The sequence below is a fragment of the Rhincodon typus genome, chromosome 15, assembly GCF_021869965.1.
Source record: "Rhincodon typus isolate 14 chromosome 15, sRhiTyp1.1, whole genome shotgun sequence".
NCBI classification, from domain to species: Eukaryota; Metazoa; Chordata; class Chondrichthyes; order Orectolobiformes; family Rhincodontidae; genus Rhincodon; species Rhincodon typus.
Genome location: NC_063346.1, coordinates 22,643,938 through 22,662,510, shown reverse-complemented (window position 1 = coordinate 22,662,510; position 18,573 = coordinate 22,643,938). Strand labels below are relative to the sequence as shown.

Here is an 18,573-nt window from a genome sequence, read left to right as displayed (position 1 = left end):
GCAAACTTAAACCAGTAATGCTACCCACCTGTGTTAGATGAAGTAAAACCAGGTAAAGATGAAGGACTGCCCACACCTGGCAGTAATACAGGTGAAATCCCTGGCAATGTTGGGTAGGCAGTAGGAAGATTAAGAGCTTGTACTGGTGGATTATCAAACAAGCCTTGCTGCTGAAGTGTTTGCTGTTGTGATGTTAAACCAAGAACCTCATTAGCTTTCTTAATACGGTCTAGTTCTTGTTGTGCCATGAGCCGACGGACTGTAGCTGGATCAATGTATTCAACTTCTTTATCTAGCTGACTTCCAATGGTCTCCTTCACTTTGGAGATATGTTGCTGAGAGAAGATATGGTCTCGCACAGATAGCCGGGCACTATACTTGATGCCACACAAAGTGCACTCTGATTTGGGTCCTTCATAAGTAGTCTGATTGATACCAAAATGTTTTGCCATGTTCAGCTTAGATTTCTTCTCCTTAGCCCTAGCATTCTGGAACCAAACTTGAACAACTCGTTTTGGCAACCCTATTTCATTTCCCAAAACCTCACATTCCAACATGGTTGGTGTTCGATAATCATTAAAGCAGGATTTCAGCAGCTTTAGTTGGAGATTCGTCATCTGAGTACGGAAGCGTTTTTGGCCTGGGCGTTCATTGTCTACGTGCCTTGACAATGTATTGCTTCCACCAGGGCAAGGTGAAGAGGGATCAGCGAGGCTTGATGTTTCACTGTGATCAATAGTACAATCATTTTCCATCTCCTTAGCGTAATAGCTAGGTGATGGACTGACTAAGCCAGATGATATCCTGTCTTCATTATCTTGCATTGTTGATTGCACCATCTTCTGAAGACCCTCTGCTTGATAAGGGATTGGTTTTGAGTCAGCTAATATTCCTGTTGCACTGTCATTGTCTGCATTCGCCTCATCTCCGGTTGTAGTGTCAGTGATAGCTGTGTTGACTGAGGAACAATCGTCATTATCAAGCCTAGTTTGGTCAAATCCCAAGTTCACTGAAGAAATTGTAGGACCATCAAAGTCTTCAAGTCCCTCCACTTTGATAGATGATGGACTAAGAAGAGCTTTGGGTGAGAATTCTCCACTTTTGTTCACCGGTGAAAGAGTAGCAGACTGACTGTCACTATTTATTGATGAAAGCTGGGCAAAACTGGAGCAATCCGTTGAATCTACCTTTAATAGATTTCCTCCGTCAGTATCAGTTGACAAAGCAGAGGACATGATTAGGCTGTACCCAGCACGTTTAGCTTCATGCCAGTGGCGTGATCGGATGTGGGCTTCTAGTGCTGTCTTAGCTTTAAAAAGGGCTCTGCAGAACGGACAGCGTCTGTGAGCTTGTGCAGGACCAACAGCCCTAAACTGACCTTTTCTCTCCCTAGCACGGGTATTCTGGAACCAAACTTGAACCACACGTTTTTTGAGGCCAACTTCATGTGCAATGTGGTCCAACATTTTCCGGGTTGGGTTTGAATCAAGTAGATACTTCTGATAGAGGATTTCCAATTGCTCCGGTGTGATAGTTGTCCTTAAACGCTTATCTCGTTGAGGTTCATCGCCATTGTTTCCACTATCGTTATCTCCGGGACTAACACTTGCTTTTTCTTCCAGTTTTCTTTTTAGTGTGTTCATAGCTGAATTTGGTGTAGAAGGTGAAGAAGCAGAGCTTGCTGGGATCTGAGGTAGAGTTCCAGAAAGTATCTGACTGGCTAGCAGAGGGTTAGTAGGGTCAAAAAGCATGAAGGGCATGTCTATTGGGCGATCTAAGAACTGAGGATGTACAAATTGATTTTGCGCAGATAGAAAATGAAGCTGTTGATGCTCCTGCCAAAGGTCAAAGGTGGGAAATGCCAGTTTGCACTGATCACACTGGTAATGAATCACCTGCGGAGGTAGGCTTCCAAGCTGTTGTGGTGTTGAAGTGTGAAGCGGATTTAAAGAAACATGAGGAAGCTGAGATGGGCTAGGGACAGCTTGGGGTACAGAGCACTGCTGCTGTGATTGCGGAGGTGACGAGAGCTGAGGAGCCTTCTGCTGTGTTACCTGCGCTTTCTGATCTGGTTGCTGCTGCTGCTGTGCCTCAGGTTTTGGTTGTAACAGCTTCTCTTGTGAATGCTGCTGCTGTGTATCAGGAGAGTCAGGCTGCTTTGGCTTCTCATCAGATAACTCTGGGTTACAGGGTCCTTCCTCTTTCTCGGTTGAGGTGCGAGGCATATTTCCAGAAGTTACACTTGCTGTCGCTGCTGAAGATGAACCACAGACAGCTGAGGTCATAGGAGTGCTGCAGGATGAAGCAGACGGCCCTGACATCTCAGATGCATCCATGGAGTCCTCTGTCTGACTGTCATATTGACCATCATCCTCTTCATCTTTATAGCACAGTTTTTTTTGGTGTTTAATGAGGTCAAAAATACGCTGAAATACCAAACTGCATTTCTTACATTGGTAATTCAAATTACTTGTGCGAATGTAACGATCATTTGACAGCTCCCGGCGTTCACCCTCCTTCCCTTCACCTTGATTCTCATAGTTCTTGCGTGCCTTCTGTCGTGCATTTTGAAACCAAACAACAATCACACGGGTTGGAAGGTTCAGCAAATTGGAAAGCTGCTCAAATTCGTCATCTTTTGGATAAGCGTTCGCATCAAAGAAATCCTGCAAGACACGCAGCTGATAGTCAGTAAATCTTGTCCTGGTCGATCGATTGCTTCTGTAATACTCAGCCCTTGCAGGTTCTGGAGATGGAGGCTTCGAATCTGCCTTAAGGTCTTCAAGTGATGTAACAGGAGGATTGTTGAAATTGTATGGGGAGTCCTTGTTGCGCTGTCGTTCTTTAAACAACGTATTTCGGAACCAGTGCTTTATTACCTTCTGTGGCAACCCTGACTTGTCAGACATTTCTTTGATTTGGTCTTCATTTGGTGAATTATTTATATCAAAGTAACCTCTGAGAATTTTGAGCTGTTCATCAGTGATGCGTGTCCGTGGCCGTTTATTTTGCTGTTGCTGAAGTAGATTTGGGTTAAGCTGCTGCTGATAAAGCTGAGCCAAGTCTGCAGGTTTCGGGTCCACCGGTGTTAGCTGGGAGGGTATTTGTGGTGGTAAAGACTGTAAAGGCATTGACTGCATCAGAAGAGGTGAAAAAATAGGCAAGTCCATTGGCATAGAGAGTTGCGAAATTGAGACAGAGGCTTGTGAAGTTGAAATAGCAGGTGGTGTGTGAGGTGGCGCAGTAGATGTAAGATTCTGAGCAGGAGATGGTTGAGGTGGTGCAGGGGGAGGGGGTGGAGGTGGTGGCGGAGGAGGAGGTGGGGGTGGAGGAGGGGGCTCTGGTGTTTGTGGCCTCAGGGGATACAGTTTATCATAGTTGTCTCTGTACTGTTTGGCAAACTGCTCAAGCTCCTCGAATGGCAAAAACTGCTGATGCACATGCTCTTGATGGCTCTTCAGGATTAATATATTAGAAAATAATTTGCCACATGTGTCACACTCCAATTTATCCAGATTATCACTCAAGCCATTTTTACTTTTTTTCTGAACTTTTTGTTTGTTTTCATTGTACTGAATGACAAGTTCAAACCCAAAATTTTCGAGCAAGGCTTTGGTGGCATTTCCTCGAGCATCGGAGGGAATTCGAGGGGGGAGCAGAGAAGATTCACTACCACTATATGCTGTTTGGTCTTTCCTTTCTTTGGATTTATGTGCCTCCATGGAAACTTCCTTCGACATCAACCCTTCATCAGATTTCTCATAATTTTCTTTGTCTTTCTGCCCATCCTTGTCTTTGTCTTTTAGAACTGCTTTTGGCTTCTTGTCCAGCTGTTGGCTTTGTTGGAGCAAATTGGTGTGTTGCTGTGTTAGAGAAGCCTGCTGCCCTTGCTGCTGAATCATTTGGTGCTGCAGGTTTTGACTGTGGGGTTTCACATCTTCAAGTGAAGTATTTGTCCCTGGTATTGTTAACGTAGCACTACTCGCTGGTATGTTGATTTCTGGGTTCAGCTGAAACTCTGTTCCAGGAATATAGAATGGGAATAATAGTTGCTGCTGCTGAAGTTGCAGTAGAGCCTCAGTGGTCATGGGGAAATGGGGGAGTAAAGCTGGATTGAAGAGCTGGGGCTGGAAGAGAGCGGCTTGCTGAAGTTCTTGTTGTAACTGAGCCTGGACTTGAGCCTGAGCCTGGGCCTGGGCCTGGGCTTGAGCTTGAACTTGGGCCAATGTTTGCACCTGCTGCTGCTGCTGTGGTTGTCGAGAAGTGATCATATCAACTATTTTTCTCTTGCTGGCGTCTTTCTGTTCTAATGACGTGGCAATGCTGGTTGCAACAGTGTTGCTAATTGTAGATGTTCCAATGGAATCAGCAATGATCTGGCTTCCACTCATTAAACCCAAGCTAGAGGTAGCACTATATGTAACTCCACATCCACTGCCACTTACACTAACATCAGCATTACCATTGCTATTGCCACTTGGGCTTGGACTAGATGTTGACAATCCTATAGTAGTATTACTGCTACTAATGGTGCCACCAGCACCTCCACTGCTACTAGCAGCTTCTAACTTTGCTGCTCGTGCTTTGGTCTGGTGTAACACTGATCTCATATGGATCTCTAGGGTTGAGCTTTGGCTGTAGGCCACATTACACGTGTTACACTTGAAAGGTTTGTTATCTGGGCTGCTTGTTGGTTCAGATTGACCAGTAGCAGATTCCTGAAGGGCCCTTTTCAGCTTGTGCAGGTGAGACACAGAATTATAATGGACAAGCAAGATGTTCTTTTGTGTAAATGACTCCTTACAGACTGTGCACTTATAGGGACGAGAGGGATCCAAGAATTTTTCCATTGTGAAATTAGGGCCTTTCCTAAATGGCAGGGCCCGTTTTGGCTCAGAGCCAGAATCTTCTTGAATAGATCCAGAGTCACTTCCAACAGGGCTCTGCTTCTCATCTGAATCACTTTCCTCATCTTTATCTTCATCTGCCCCAAGAGCTTGATCTTCACTCAGAGATGCATCACCCAGGGCCATAACATCACCATTGATTGCAAGTCCACTATAAAGTTGCTGGATGTCACTTTCACTCAGTTCCAGATGGCTTGTCTCGAGGTGCTTTTTCAAGGCTTGAAAGGTACGGAAGCTGCGCTGGCACAAACTGCACATAGTGGCAGCTCTAATTACATGATACTGAGAGTGCAGTTGCAGTTTCTCAATGGTCTTGAAGGCTAGGCTACACTGATTACAGCGGTATTTGTAGACATGACGATCTGATACAGGTAGTTGGGGCCTTTTTGCGTGAATCTCATTGAAATGAGCCTGAAGTGCAGTGGAAGTCTTAAACAACTGGTTACATCCTTTCTTCCAACACAGGAACCCAGCATCATCCTTCACTAAATTCTGGTCAATAGAAGACTTTGGTTCCATGCTACGCTCTGTATTTTCCGAAGGTACATTGCTCTTTTCTGGTGGATCTGATGTTTCTAATGAAAACAAATTTAATGAGAACTATCAGTGGGTAGTGTAAATTCTTATAAGTCCCACTTCTAATTTGCTTTTACTGAATACAAGACTTGTAATTGTCATATTAACTAAAAGTTTAGATTTACAATACCATTTGTGCAATGTACCTCTGAATACCAAGATACAATAAGTTACCATTTATTTAAGCACCTTAAATGTTTTCTAGTAATTTGAATTGAATGATTTTAGAAACAGATCAAATTGATACAATTTACTAGCGTCTGCTTTTCTTGGCCTTAACAAATAACTAGAACCAATAGTTGTGAGGTAGTGATGTTTCTGTTATTTTGCATTTCAGCTTTGTATACACCCGTATTATCAATATTCTGGACTTCAGTATTATACATTTCATTACAAAACTATTTATAGTACTTTAAAATTCATTTTAGTTTGCCACTGTGCTGGAAAATAGTGAAATAGATGTACAACCAGTTTTGAAGCACAATTTGGCTTTTGGCGTTGGCAATGATGTATTTGATAGAGTATTAGGTGCAAATAATAATATTAATTGCTAATGAGAAACTGCCACGTTTTTAAACAGTCTGAATCAATAGCCATCAGGAAGAACATTTTTAAAACAGTGGTGACTCCATAATCTGACATTTGCCAAAGGTAGATTCTGATGGAATAACAAGCCTGGATGAACACAAATCAGGCAGCCCTCATTCTAATAAATTCAAAGAAATAACTGTTTCATTTCCCACATTAGGGGATAAAATTCCAATAAGTACAACTAATTCTACAAAATACTTCAATGTTCAAATTCGGAATTGCTGGCTGATTATTTCATTTTGTACTCCTATTGAGATTCACTTCCTGCAGTCTGAATTCAATTACAATAAAATAAACTAAATGCCATTTTTGTGCAACAGGAGCTGCAGAAATTTAAAAAAATGGCATATTCTACAGTGGAAGAGTTAAGTGGGCACCTTATAAAATGAATGTACCTTTCCTAGAATGAAGGTGTCAGAACAAAACTACTGAACTGAACTGTAAGATTCAGGTAATGTTGAAATTCAAAGATACTGGAATACTGAGGCTTACAGGAAGCTTTGAGGACACAATCTGACCTTAATGAAAGTACAGATTATGGGGTTCACACTGATAAACAGACATAAGGCTCTACATTAACTTTCACAATATTGACCAGTGGAACAAGATGTCTGTTGACTCATTTGCCCTCAAATCCTTAAATAACTGGCAGTGGCAAGAACAAGCCTCACTTTTTGGATGCACAAGATCTAAAACAGGGCAAACTAACTCACATGAAACACTCATGACTTTGTTACTGTGGGGCTAATTTTAACTTTTGGGCTGTAGTGTTATGAGAGCAATATAGGAGCAGATACCCATCACACATCCTGCATAATTTTCCTCTACTCTGAATAAAGGTTTGGGACACATAATCAATATTTGGTTTATTTGGCTAATAACACATTCTACACAGCAATGTTCCATCTAAAATCTGGACATTTTCATTTTGCAATGTTGCCTCAGAGGAATCCAAGAGTAGAGCATTTGTCAGGGTACGAGCGATACAAAATAAAAGTAAAGTACTGCAGATGCTGGAGATGTGAAATACAAAGTGCTGCAGTGATTCAGCAGTTCTAACGGCATCTGTGGAGAGAAACAATTAACATTTCAAATCTGAAATGACTCTTGTTTAGAGCTGGGTTCTGGGAATAGTCAGATCAGACTCAAAACATAACTTTGTTTCTCTCTCCCACACATGCTGCTGGACCTGCTGAGTTTCTTCAGCAATTTCTATTGCTACGTAGCAACCTACCAGTGTCCCAAGGTGAAAGTGAAAAGAAACACTGAGATTTGCTCCTTGTTAACTTGCGATTGTTTTAGAAACTGATCTAAACCAGGATGTCAGGAAATTAAGTGTAGAATAATTATCAATTTTGGGTTATTTGCTTGTAATATTGCCTATTGTGCAAGTGATAGACACAGCTTGGCTGATAATGATCTGATACTTACTTGCTGCAGGCAAATGAGCAATGGTTAATGTAGAGCCATTAAACGTTAATAATAAACAATTAATTCAATTTACAGCATTTTATCTTTTTTTCTGACAATGTACAGTCATTCCATTCTGTAGCTTGATTTGTGTGGAAACAATGACAGTACAAGCTACAGAATGATATGTACCCAACAATGCAATTTGTAAGGGAGCAGGTTCCCATGTAGCTGCTATCATCCAACATACCTTGTAGTTTTGTGGAGTCCTCTGTATTGGAGCTTGTTGCAGTCACTGCATGGCTTTCTCTCTCTGGAACAGTTGTAGGAAGAAACATGGTGGTTGGCATCATCATCTCTGGTGTGGTCACCTATATAGAATAACTTTAATCATTAGGAAGAAAGGCCTAATTTGCTCAATCAGGCTTCAGCAGTACATTGTTAGCTCAGTAACATTGTTTCAAAAACAATGTGCCAAGAATACAAGTTTCTATGGAGACACAAAGAGCTGAACAACACAGCAAAGATCTCCACCAGACCTCATTAGTTATGTTTTTCTAAAATTCATATTCTGATTACTGACAATGTTTTTATCATCTATTCGAAGTCTCATGTTGTAGCTAATTAAGAAAGACTCGGTAAGAGTGCCTACCTGACTTCGGAAAGACTGCTGTTAAAATCAATCCTTCTAAAATATAACATATTATTATAGATATCTTATGAACAGGAGAGCTTAACAGAAAACAAATTAGACCCAACTTTCCTCTGACTTTACTATTCTGTTAAGATAAATACATTAATCATTTTCAATTTCGTCTTCCCTTAATGGCAGTAAAAAATTTCTCATTGTTCAGTTAGGTTCTTTTATTTGCTTTGCAGACTGAGAATTCTCAGTAGCTTTTCCCTCAATGTTCTGGATCTTGCCTTCTGAATATTTTTCCTTTGTTACTTCTAAACTTTTAATGTGATATCCTACATACCCATCCACTTTCTAATATCATTCAATATCCTTCCATCTTCTTTACCCCATGTCCACCCGCCTCCTCCAGCCCCATCAAACAAGACCTTCCCTTCCTTCTTAGATTGCAGAACATTATAATTCAGGCTTGGCTTCACACAAATGTTGTTTTATCATCGTTTCAACTAAGTGATGTCCTATATGGTGGCATCTGGTATCCATTTAAGTTTTAAAAATAAAATTGTTATGGTTGAGGAATCACTCTTGTGCATAAAATTGTCATCAGTTTCCCTTTGTAATTGAAAGTTTCTTGCATTCAGAGTTATTCTACTGTGGCTGTAGAGCCCATCTGCAGACTTGCATGACTTTCCATAGTGCAAGCAAAGAAGAATTTGGCTTTCTAACTTGTGTCCATTATTGCCTGATAGTTTTGTGTATGTTTTTCTCCCAGTCTGTGGTGGACATGCCTCATTACCTGAGGTTCATCTTCAAGGTGTATTCGAACTTACTACCTCAGCCTATCTTACTGACTGTGTCCAAGTTATGAATACATGACTACCTTAGTGATTATCATCAATCATACATACTACATCTCCATTCCACCTGAGCTGGACTCTCATTACAAGTGCTTTAATTCCAGACATTTCTGCCTAGCTTGGACACTTTGTCCTCCTATATGATGTCCACAATGTTGTAAATGCATCTCAGGTGGAGCCTAACCAACTTCTTAGCATGCCTGCAGTACACAGTCATGTCTCACATATGGGGGCTGTTGGTGTTATCACTGCTTTGTAAACAGCAAATTTTGTTGCACTTTGATATCCCGTTTTCCTCCACTGTCTCTTCCATAAATAGGCAAATGCTGACGTGCTCTGATAATTCTAATTGTCACATTTCCGTCACTTCTGGAAATTGTGCTTCCAAGTTAGATGCAGTTAACTACAGCCTTCAGGGTCATCTCATTGGGTATTTATAGTAGATTGGCTATAGTCAGAAATTGGTGGTGGTTGCTGAAGTATGGCTATCTTCCTTCAATTGATAATGAGCCAACAGCTACTTCTGAAAAGCCATACTTAGTTTATTTTGTCCTACCATTACACCTTATAATTTTCTTACATTACAACACTGATTTCACTTTGAAGTTAATTCTTCACTGGCTGTAAAACATTTTCTGATGTCCTGTGATCACGGAAGGCACTATATAAATGTAAGTCTTTTTTAAATATATTGACAGTAAACAATTAATCTTCATAGCATAGCTACTCCACAAGTAAGTCAACAGAGATATGTTATGTTTACCAATATACTAGCATTGTGCTCCAGTGAAGTTCGTAAATAACCAACAGAACAAAACAAAGACTCATTATCAACTGGCGAAATATGTGGCAAACTTGAGAGTTAGAATCCACAGCACGGGGTATTTAACAACTTCTTTCAGAGACAATACCCTTCATTCTCACATGATGATGACACAGTGGGAGGAAAGGGATTCTAATTATTGGCAATGTGATCCACATATCTGCTCAGCAAATCTGAATTCCTCAGGTTGACTGTGTATTGATTTCTTTCAGTCAGATATCATTAACTAAATTAATAAAGTCAAAAATCAGAGGTTTATTTGAAAGCACTAGCTTTCGGAGCTCTGCCCCTTCCTCAGGTGTAGTGTCGAAGAGGAGGTGTACCGACACAGAACTTAAAAGCAGAAAGATAACAGCCCTAAAAACGGCTTGCTGACTGCCTCCTGTTGAATCTTTAATCAGTTAGAAAGGTGGCACAGGTTTCTATTGATTAAAATGCAAATCCCAGAATTTCTTTCAAGTCTTTGCCCCTTCAATACCTTACTGATGACGATGAGCACCTTGCCATGATCTTCCCTACGCCTCCACTTCTTGCCTTCAAACAATCGCCAAACCTTAATTAGACCATTGTTCGCTGCAAACTATCCAGCCTTCAGGACATCGACCACAACACCACACAACCCTGTCATGGCAACCTCTGCAAGACAGGTCAGATAACTGACGTGGATACTACCATCGCACGTGGGAAACACCACCCATCACGTGCAGGACAGATACTCATGTGAGTCAGCCAACGCTGTCTATCTCATACGCTGCAGGCAAGGATGCCCCGAGGTGTGGTATATTGGCGAGACCATGCAGACACTATGACACCAGATGAAAAGCACCACGCAACAATCGCCAGACAGGGGCGTTCCTTCCCAGTGGGGGAGCACTTCAGTGGTCAAGGACATTCAGCCTCTGATCTTCAGGTAAGCGTCCTCCAAGGTGGACTTTGAGATACACAGCAACGCAAGATCACTGAACAGAGGCTGATAGCCAAGTTCTGTACCCATGAGGACGGCCTCAATTGTGATCTTGGGTTCATGTGGTGCTACAGGTGACCCCATCACACTATATACCCTCATACCCCTCATACACACCCACACACACACACACACTCTCTCTCTCTCTCTCACACAAACACACTTACACACACACACTTGCACACTCATACAGACTCTCACACACACTCGAAAGCGCGCGTGCGTGCACACACACACGAACACACACTCTCACACACACACTCTCTCTCTCTCACACACAAATACACACACACACATACGAACACATACTCTCTATCTCTCTCTCTCTCACACACACACACACACACACACACACACACACACACACACACACACATGCAGAGAAATCTATGGGGTGAATTATTTCATCCAAGATGTTTATGCATTTGCAGATATTCTATTTTGTTCAAAAATATAAAACCACCCTGACTCCATGTTAAAACACAGACAGATTCTAAACGAGGCCTCACACCTAAAATGCATTGTCTGACCTGAGGTGTCACCTCTTGTACACACTGATGAAACCTTTAATTACCTTGGAGCAAAGACTTGAAAGAAATTCTGGGATTTGCATTTTAATCATTAGAAACCTGTGCCTCCTTTCTAAGTGATTAAAGATTCAACAGGAGGCGGTCAGCAAGCCATTTTTAGGGTTGTTACTTTTCTGCTTATAAATTCTGTGTTGGTATACCTCCTCTTCCACACTACACCTGGGGAAGGAGCAGAGCTCTGAAAGCTAGTGTTTTCAAATAAACCTATTGGACTGTAACCTGGTGTCATCTGACTTTTGACCACGTCCACCCGAATCCAACACCAGCACCTCCACATCAAAATTAATAACAGCATATAAAATGACATTGTGACAAAGAAGGATGGATCTGTTGCATCAGCAATTTTACCAGTTCTAAGGATTTTTTAATGTCAAGAAAGAGGTCTGACATCCTAGCTACAATTCAATAAAGAAGCATCATTTGTGCAAAATTAAACCTATTCAATATTTATTTACATGGTTATAAAATACAGAATTCTGCAATACAGAAGTCATTAACTACATAAATTGGTAAACATGCAGAAGGTAAGTTTCCTAGTCTAAATGGATAAGTAAGATAACCTCTCTAGGAGCAACCACTTAAAGACTCGTTGAATACTAACGGTCTTTCAAACTGCGTTATTGCAAATGAAAATCAGTTGGCAAAATAATATTTGGATATTCTATTGCAATATTGGTATTAGAATGTAAGCTTTAGCTGCCATAATGCAAAAAATGACTTTTGTACTTGAAAGGTGAAAGCCAATCATGTGTGAATGACAGCAAGAACAGACAAAAATTCATCAACTCTGTTATTACACAGAACCTATTTAATCATAAGCAGTGATTAAGTTTAGAGAAAGCAATGTGGCTGTACAGTGCTTGCCTTCACTTTCATTCAATTAACTGTTGAAAAATAATAATCAAGTTCTTTTGCTACTCTGCATTTTAATCAGAGGGCATGTTTTGCCATCATTAACCCTTTTGCAAAGCAGCATCTAAAGACCGGTCAGCCATTTGTCAACAGAGATTGAAATGGCAAATTCTAATAATTTTAATATTATGAAAACAGATGACAGATATACTAAATGTGATTGGTGAACTAAGTTATCACGTTGCACAATATTTTTAACGTGTTAACAGCAATTACATGCAGTGGGTATCTGTAAAGCAAGGGCGATGTTTCAGTTTGAGAAACTCTGTGTCAACATGTATGAACTGGTGAGATCAGTAGGAGTGACAAGCTGCAGTCCCATGGACACAGAGATCATACAGACATATGCTCTCTCAGAAAGCTAGTGTTGATTCAAGGGCTGCATGGTCTTGTGTGCTGAAACCATTCTATGAAGCTCACCATCCTCTTACACTGTCATTAAGAAAATTCTAGAAGCCAAATACTGCCTTATTGGCCTGTAGCCTGGGTAAAACTACTAGCAGCAGCTCCTATCACCTGGTTGTAGAAGCTGTTGCTGTTCCCCTCCTTCAATTTTTCATTCACTAAAAGAAATGAATCAATAATAATCCCCATAAAAAGTAGTAAGTGCTTAATCTAAGCGATTTTGGGAAAAAATTAAAAATAAGCAATGGCCAAGCTCAGAACTGCCTTGAAAACAAATTAACAACATTGGCACAGAGATCCTTATTAAAACATGAAGGATTCTTGAGGGATTTGACAGAGTGGATCCAGAAAGGTTGTTTCCCCTTGATGAAGAGTCTCGGGCCACAGGGCACAATCTCAGAATAAGGGTTGCACGTTTAAGACAGAGATGAGAAATTTCTTTCTCAGAGGGTAGTGAATCTGTGGAATTCTTTACCACTGAGAGCTGTAAAGGCGTGGTCATTACGTATATTCAAAGCTGAGATAGACAGATTTTTAATCATTAAGAGAATGAAGAATTATGGGGAAAAGGCAGGAAAGTGGAGTTGAGAATTATCAGACCAGCCATGATCTCACTGAATGACAGAGTAGACTTAGTGGGCTGAATGGCCTGCTTCTGTTTCTATGACTCATGGCCTTATTATCCTAATACTTAGGTGATTACCCTTTTATTTTCAGCTTCCAGTCACTTCAGCCAGATTTTGAAGCCCATCCACAAAGGTTTCCACAGTGGGTTTATCCCTGTATGGGGACATGCATCCACTTAGCTAAAATCACACTGGAATCTTATTTACAACATATTGTCCACTTGTTCACACAGTATTGAGACATTCATTTCATTTCCAATGATACAGTTGACACCAAAGTTAACCCTTAACTTTAAAATGGGGCAGTAATCAAAATTTTGCTTTTTATACGTTCAGGTGATCCATCCAACTAGACTGATTGGCCTTTCTCATGGTGAACGCAGAATTTCACACATTGATATCAAAATAAAAAAGAATTCAAATTAACCTTTTTTATAATCTAATCTAAATTGCTATGCTTGTATTTCTGACAGGAAATTGTGAAACTGTAAACTACCTGACAAAATGAATCTGCTAAACACGACATTAGCTTATTTATTTTATCCATAGACATTATTTAAGTTAAGATCAAGAATTGAAATTGGTAACTTGAATAAGTGCATGAAGTTTGAAACTAAATTATTTTAAAGCTTTTACATGTGGGATTGGAACTAAAAATGTACAACCATATCCATTATTCAATGATATGCTTAAAGGGATTGTGTCTCCAGTGGACATTTCCATTCGATACTCTTCTCCCCTCTTCCTGAAGAAGCTTAGTCTTGTTGCAATGTGAAACCAGGGGTATCATCAGCTTGTTCTACCTCACTAATGTGATCATTTCTCCTGTTTGAGCCCAGGTGATTGATTTCAGCAAGCTACTTAATCACGCAGGAGATCACAACTGATCCAATCCTCATTTACCATTCCCACCAGGAGGTTTCACCATACAGTGATCAGGAGCAGAGGTATGGACCATTCTTTCATGTTTTGACATAAATTGTAGAAATCCACCACCGCAAGTAGCCAAAGGCAATGAACATGTGAATGCTCTGACCTGCAAGTTTCCCCTCCAAGTCATACGTTCACCATATGCATGTCAATGGTCACTGAAGAAGGTACACCACTGCCTTCACAAGCAGGAATGGTGGCGGTATTATGAGCTAGTCTGCAAACAACAACTACATCACAAAGTGAAAACTAAGAAAACATCTTCTATTGAATGAAAAAGTCAAAAGGCACTCAAAAGGGGAAATGGACAGTCTGCAGCGTTGGCTGCAAACCTTATTTATCAGCCTCTGAATTTGGCAATTTGGACTGTATGGGCTGTAATGGTGGTCAAAAAATAGATGGCCAGGGAGCCAAAACTCTCCACTTGTTACTGCCCAGTGGGCAAAGGTCCCCACCAGTAACTCAGACTCTTTATATCATTGAAGATATTTATATTGGTAAATCTGTATGAATTCAATTTAGTAATGAAACCTGCACATCAGGCTTGCCTCATTTGTACTATAGATTACTTTATTTTAGTTATTCATTGAAGCATATGTTGAAACAAAAGATACTGAAGAGACTAATAGGAGTGGTCTTGTGGCACAATAGCAGCGTCCCTATCTCTGGGCCAAAAGGTCTGGATTCCAGTCTCACCAAACCCTGGAGGTGTGTCATAACACGTCTTAAAAGGTTGAAGAGCTTCCTAGTCCACTTTAAGTGTCTAGAATTGTTCCAACACTTGAAGGAATTTTATCAGAACAATTCTGCAAAACTTTATTGAAAGGCTGGAGTATTTTATAAAGGCAATGTAATTTTTGAATTACAATCTAGGTAGACCGACCTAGCATAGGAACCTGTTCCTGTAAATCAATTCCTGACAGGTTTATGTGCACTACTAGACTTAATGATCAATTAAATTATAAATAAAACAAATCCCTGCTGCAATTCCGACAACTGGCATCCAGTACACAATATTCTTATTCTAGAAAATGATTTGGACTGGAAGAGGTTAAGCATTTTTTGAAGGTATTTGTCGTACACTCATTTACATTTAGAAGTTGATTTACTTGGGTATAAAAACTGCTTCTTTAGCTATCAGCTGGCAACTACCAGAGAAATTCCAAGGTCACTTTTAATTTAGATGATTTAATTGGCAAACATAGTTCAAAATGGCTGTCATCTCACAGGGCTCCTGTTTAATGAAGCATGATCATCTTCATTACCTGCATTTGAGCAAGACAGACAAACGAATACCTTTATGCAGAGAATTTAAAGAAATAACATTTCTTTACACAGATTTCAGAAATCTAAAACCTTTTTTCCATGTGAACATCCTTGGAATTAAGGGATTATGCAATCACGAATATGTGTCCATGCATGTATTGCTAAAGCTATGGGAAAGCTGACAATCTTAAAACAAATTGATGGTTAAACTCATCATTCTTTCAGCAGCCCCCATATAGCCACCCATTAGTTTGGTGAAACATACAGATAGGAGTTTGCTTTGGATTCTGAATCATAGCTGGAACGTGCACAATTACTAAGGTTTTACCTCATCAGTTTATCTTTCCAAGCAAGTTTATATCTGCTATACAATCCTCTTTTGGAAAAGTGGGCAGGGAGGACTCTTCAAGTGCTATCAGCGTGCAATCTAGTTAACCCCAAATGAAGCATGTTGAAATATTGCAGGAAGTGATCAGTGACTGGCAGGTTCTCATCTGTTCCTAAAATGACTTGCTGCATATTTATAAATGCTCCCAACGAGAGACCCATGTGATTTCAAATCCAGATCTCTGAGCTGAGATATCCATATTGCTCAGATGGCACTTATTTAATTTACAATGTGATTAAAAGTTCATAATTAAACAAAAATTAATCTGTTGCTCATTTGCTATTTTATTAGCCTAGTTCTGACATCATAATGTCCTGTTGAAGCTCCAGTAAACGTCACAGCTGAATTTCAATGTAAGAATTGTGCAGCATGATGCACATCACCAGTTTTCATTCAATCTATCCTAACCAAGGTATTATGCTTTCATATTGCTCAATAGTTGCCCAGTATTGGATTATTCTACTGTTGCTGTGAAACAATGAAACATGAAACTATATGGCACTAAACTGCTTTGCTTTTACAGTTTTTGAACAAATTAGCAATATCTACCTTTGAAATCTGATGAACTCAATTTCATATGTTAAACATCACTTTCCTGTTAGAGACAGTGTACACTTGCATTCCCCATGCAGATGGCCTAAAAGCCCTCCCCTTCTTCCTCTCCCGCAGGCCCAACCAGTCCCCCTCCACCGACACCCTTATCCACCTAACCAAACTCGTCCTTACCCTTAACAACTTCTCCTTCAACTCCTCCCACTTCCTACAGACAAAGGGAGTGGCCATAGGTACCTGCATGAGCCCAAGCTATGCCTGCCTCTTTGTAGGATACATGGAACAGTCCCTCTTCCGAAGCTACACTGGCACTATCCCCCACCGCTTCCTCCGTTACATTGATGACTGTATCGGCGCTGCCTCGTGCTCCCAAGAGGAGCTCGAACAGTTCATCCACTTCACCAACACCTTCCACCCCAACCTTAAGTTCACCTGGACCATCTCTGATACCTCTCCCTCCTTCTGAACCTCTCTGTCTCCATCTCTGGTTACCACCTGGAAACTGATATCTATTTCAAGCCCACCGACTCCCACAGCTACCTAGACTACACCTCCTCTCACCCACCTTCCTGCAAGGATGCGATCCCCTATTCCCAATTCCTTTGCCTCCACCACATCTGCTCCCAAGATAAGGCATTCCACTCCTGGACATCCCATATGTCCTCGTTTTTCAAACACCGCAATATCCCCCCCACAGCGGTCAAAAATGCTCTCGACCGCATCTCTTGCGTTTCCCGCACCTCAGCCCTCATACCCCCTCCCCACAATAGAAACAAAAACAGAATCCCCCTTGTCTTCATGTATCACCCCATGAACCTCCGGATTCAATGCATCATTCTCCGCCACTTCCGCCACCTGCAATCCGACCCTACTACCAAGGATATATTTCCCTCCCCACCCTCATCTGCCTTCCGGAGGAACCGCTCTCTCCGCGACTCCCTCGTCCACTCCACACACCCCTATAGCCCCACCACACCCGTCACCTTTCCCTGCAACCGCAGGAGGTGCTACACCTACCCCTACACCCACCCCCCATCACCTCCATCCCAGGCCCCAAGAAAACCTTCCACATTAAAAAGATGTTCACCTGCACATCCACTAATGTGGTATATTGTATCTGCTGTTCCCGATGTGGCCTCCTCTACATCGGGGAGACCAAGAGGAGGCTCAGAGACCGCTTTGTGGAGCACCTATGCTCGGTTCATGACAAACGATAACATCTCCCAGTCGCGAACCACTTCAACTCCCCCTCCCACTCCCTGGACAACATGTCCATCCTGGGCCTCCTCCTTTGAGATGGTTTCTTAGAACAGCCCATTCTGGAGCCAACCAGACAGCAGGCTGTACTAGACTTGCCATTGCATAACATGACAGTACAGGGCAAATGCACCTCTTTGGTCACAATGATGCTACCCAAAAACTGGAGGAACAGCACCTCATATTCTGCCTTGGAACCCTACAACCCAATGGTCTCAATGTGGACTTTACGAGCTTCAAAATCTCCCCACCCCCAACCTCATCCCAAGACTAGCACCCCCTCTTGTCCCTGCCTCCTTGACCTGTCCATCTTCTCTTCCACCTATCCGCTCCTCCCACCTCACTGACCAACCCCCACCCCCACTTCCTACCTACACTCACCTCTACTAGCTTCATCCCCGTCTCCTTGACCTGTCTGTCTTCTCTCCACCTATCTGCTCCACTATCTACCTTCTATCATTGCCTCCCCCCTCTCTATTTATTGCAGAGCCCCATCCTCTCCCCCATTTCTGAAGAAGTTTCCAGGCCCGAAACGTCAGCTATCCTGCTCCTCTGATGCTGCCTGGCCTGCTGTGTTCATCCAGCTCTACGCCTTGTTATCTCATTTTCCTGTTACTAGTTTTAAGGCGACCTGCAATGTACAAAACACATCACACTGTAATGGATTTTATACAGCTGTATTGTCAACTTGGTGCCATGGTTCCCACTGCAGCTGACAGAAACACCAAATAAACTTGTGAGCTCACAAGGAAGATGGCTGGGGTGATCCATTTTTATTTACTAGTTTGCTCGGCCCACTGATCTCAATGAATTTGGCACACTCACTTTGGGCTTGTGACTACAGAAGAGTCATATGCAGGAAGCCAGAGAGACTATCACAGC

The 18,573-nt window shown here is 41.5% G+C and overlaps 1 protein-coding gene across 2 annotated transcripts in view; it reads right to left on the bottom strand.

The window, feature by feature from the left end:
- zfhx3b (zinc finger homeobox 3b) overlaps positions 1 to 18,573 on the bottom strand; it is a 479,371-nt gene that overhangs the window by 8,185 nt on the left and 452,613 nt on the right. For both annotated transcript variants that reach the window (XM_048605818.1, XM_020527051.2), the window contains 2 exons: positions 7,735 to 7,855; positions 29 to 5,482 (listed from right to left, as the gene is read on the bottom strand). In XM_048605818.1, the coding sequence (XP_048461775.1) occupies positions 29 to 5,482; positions 7,735 to 7,855 (5,575 nt within the window). The remainder of the gene's footprint in view (positions 1 to 28; positions 5,483 to 7,734; positions 7,856 to 18,573) is intronic.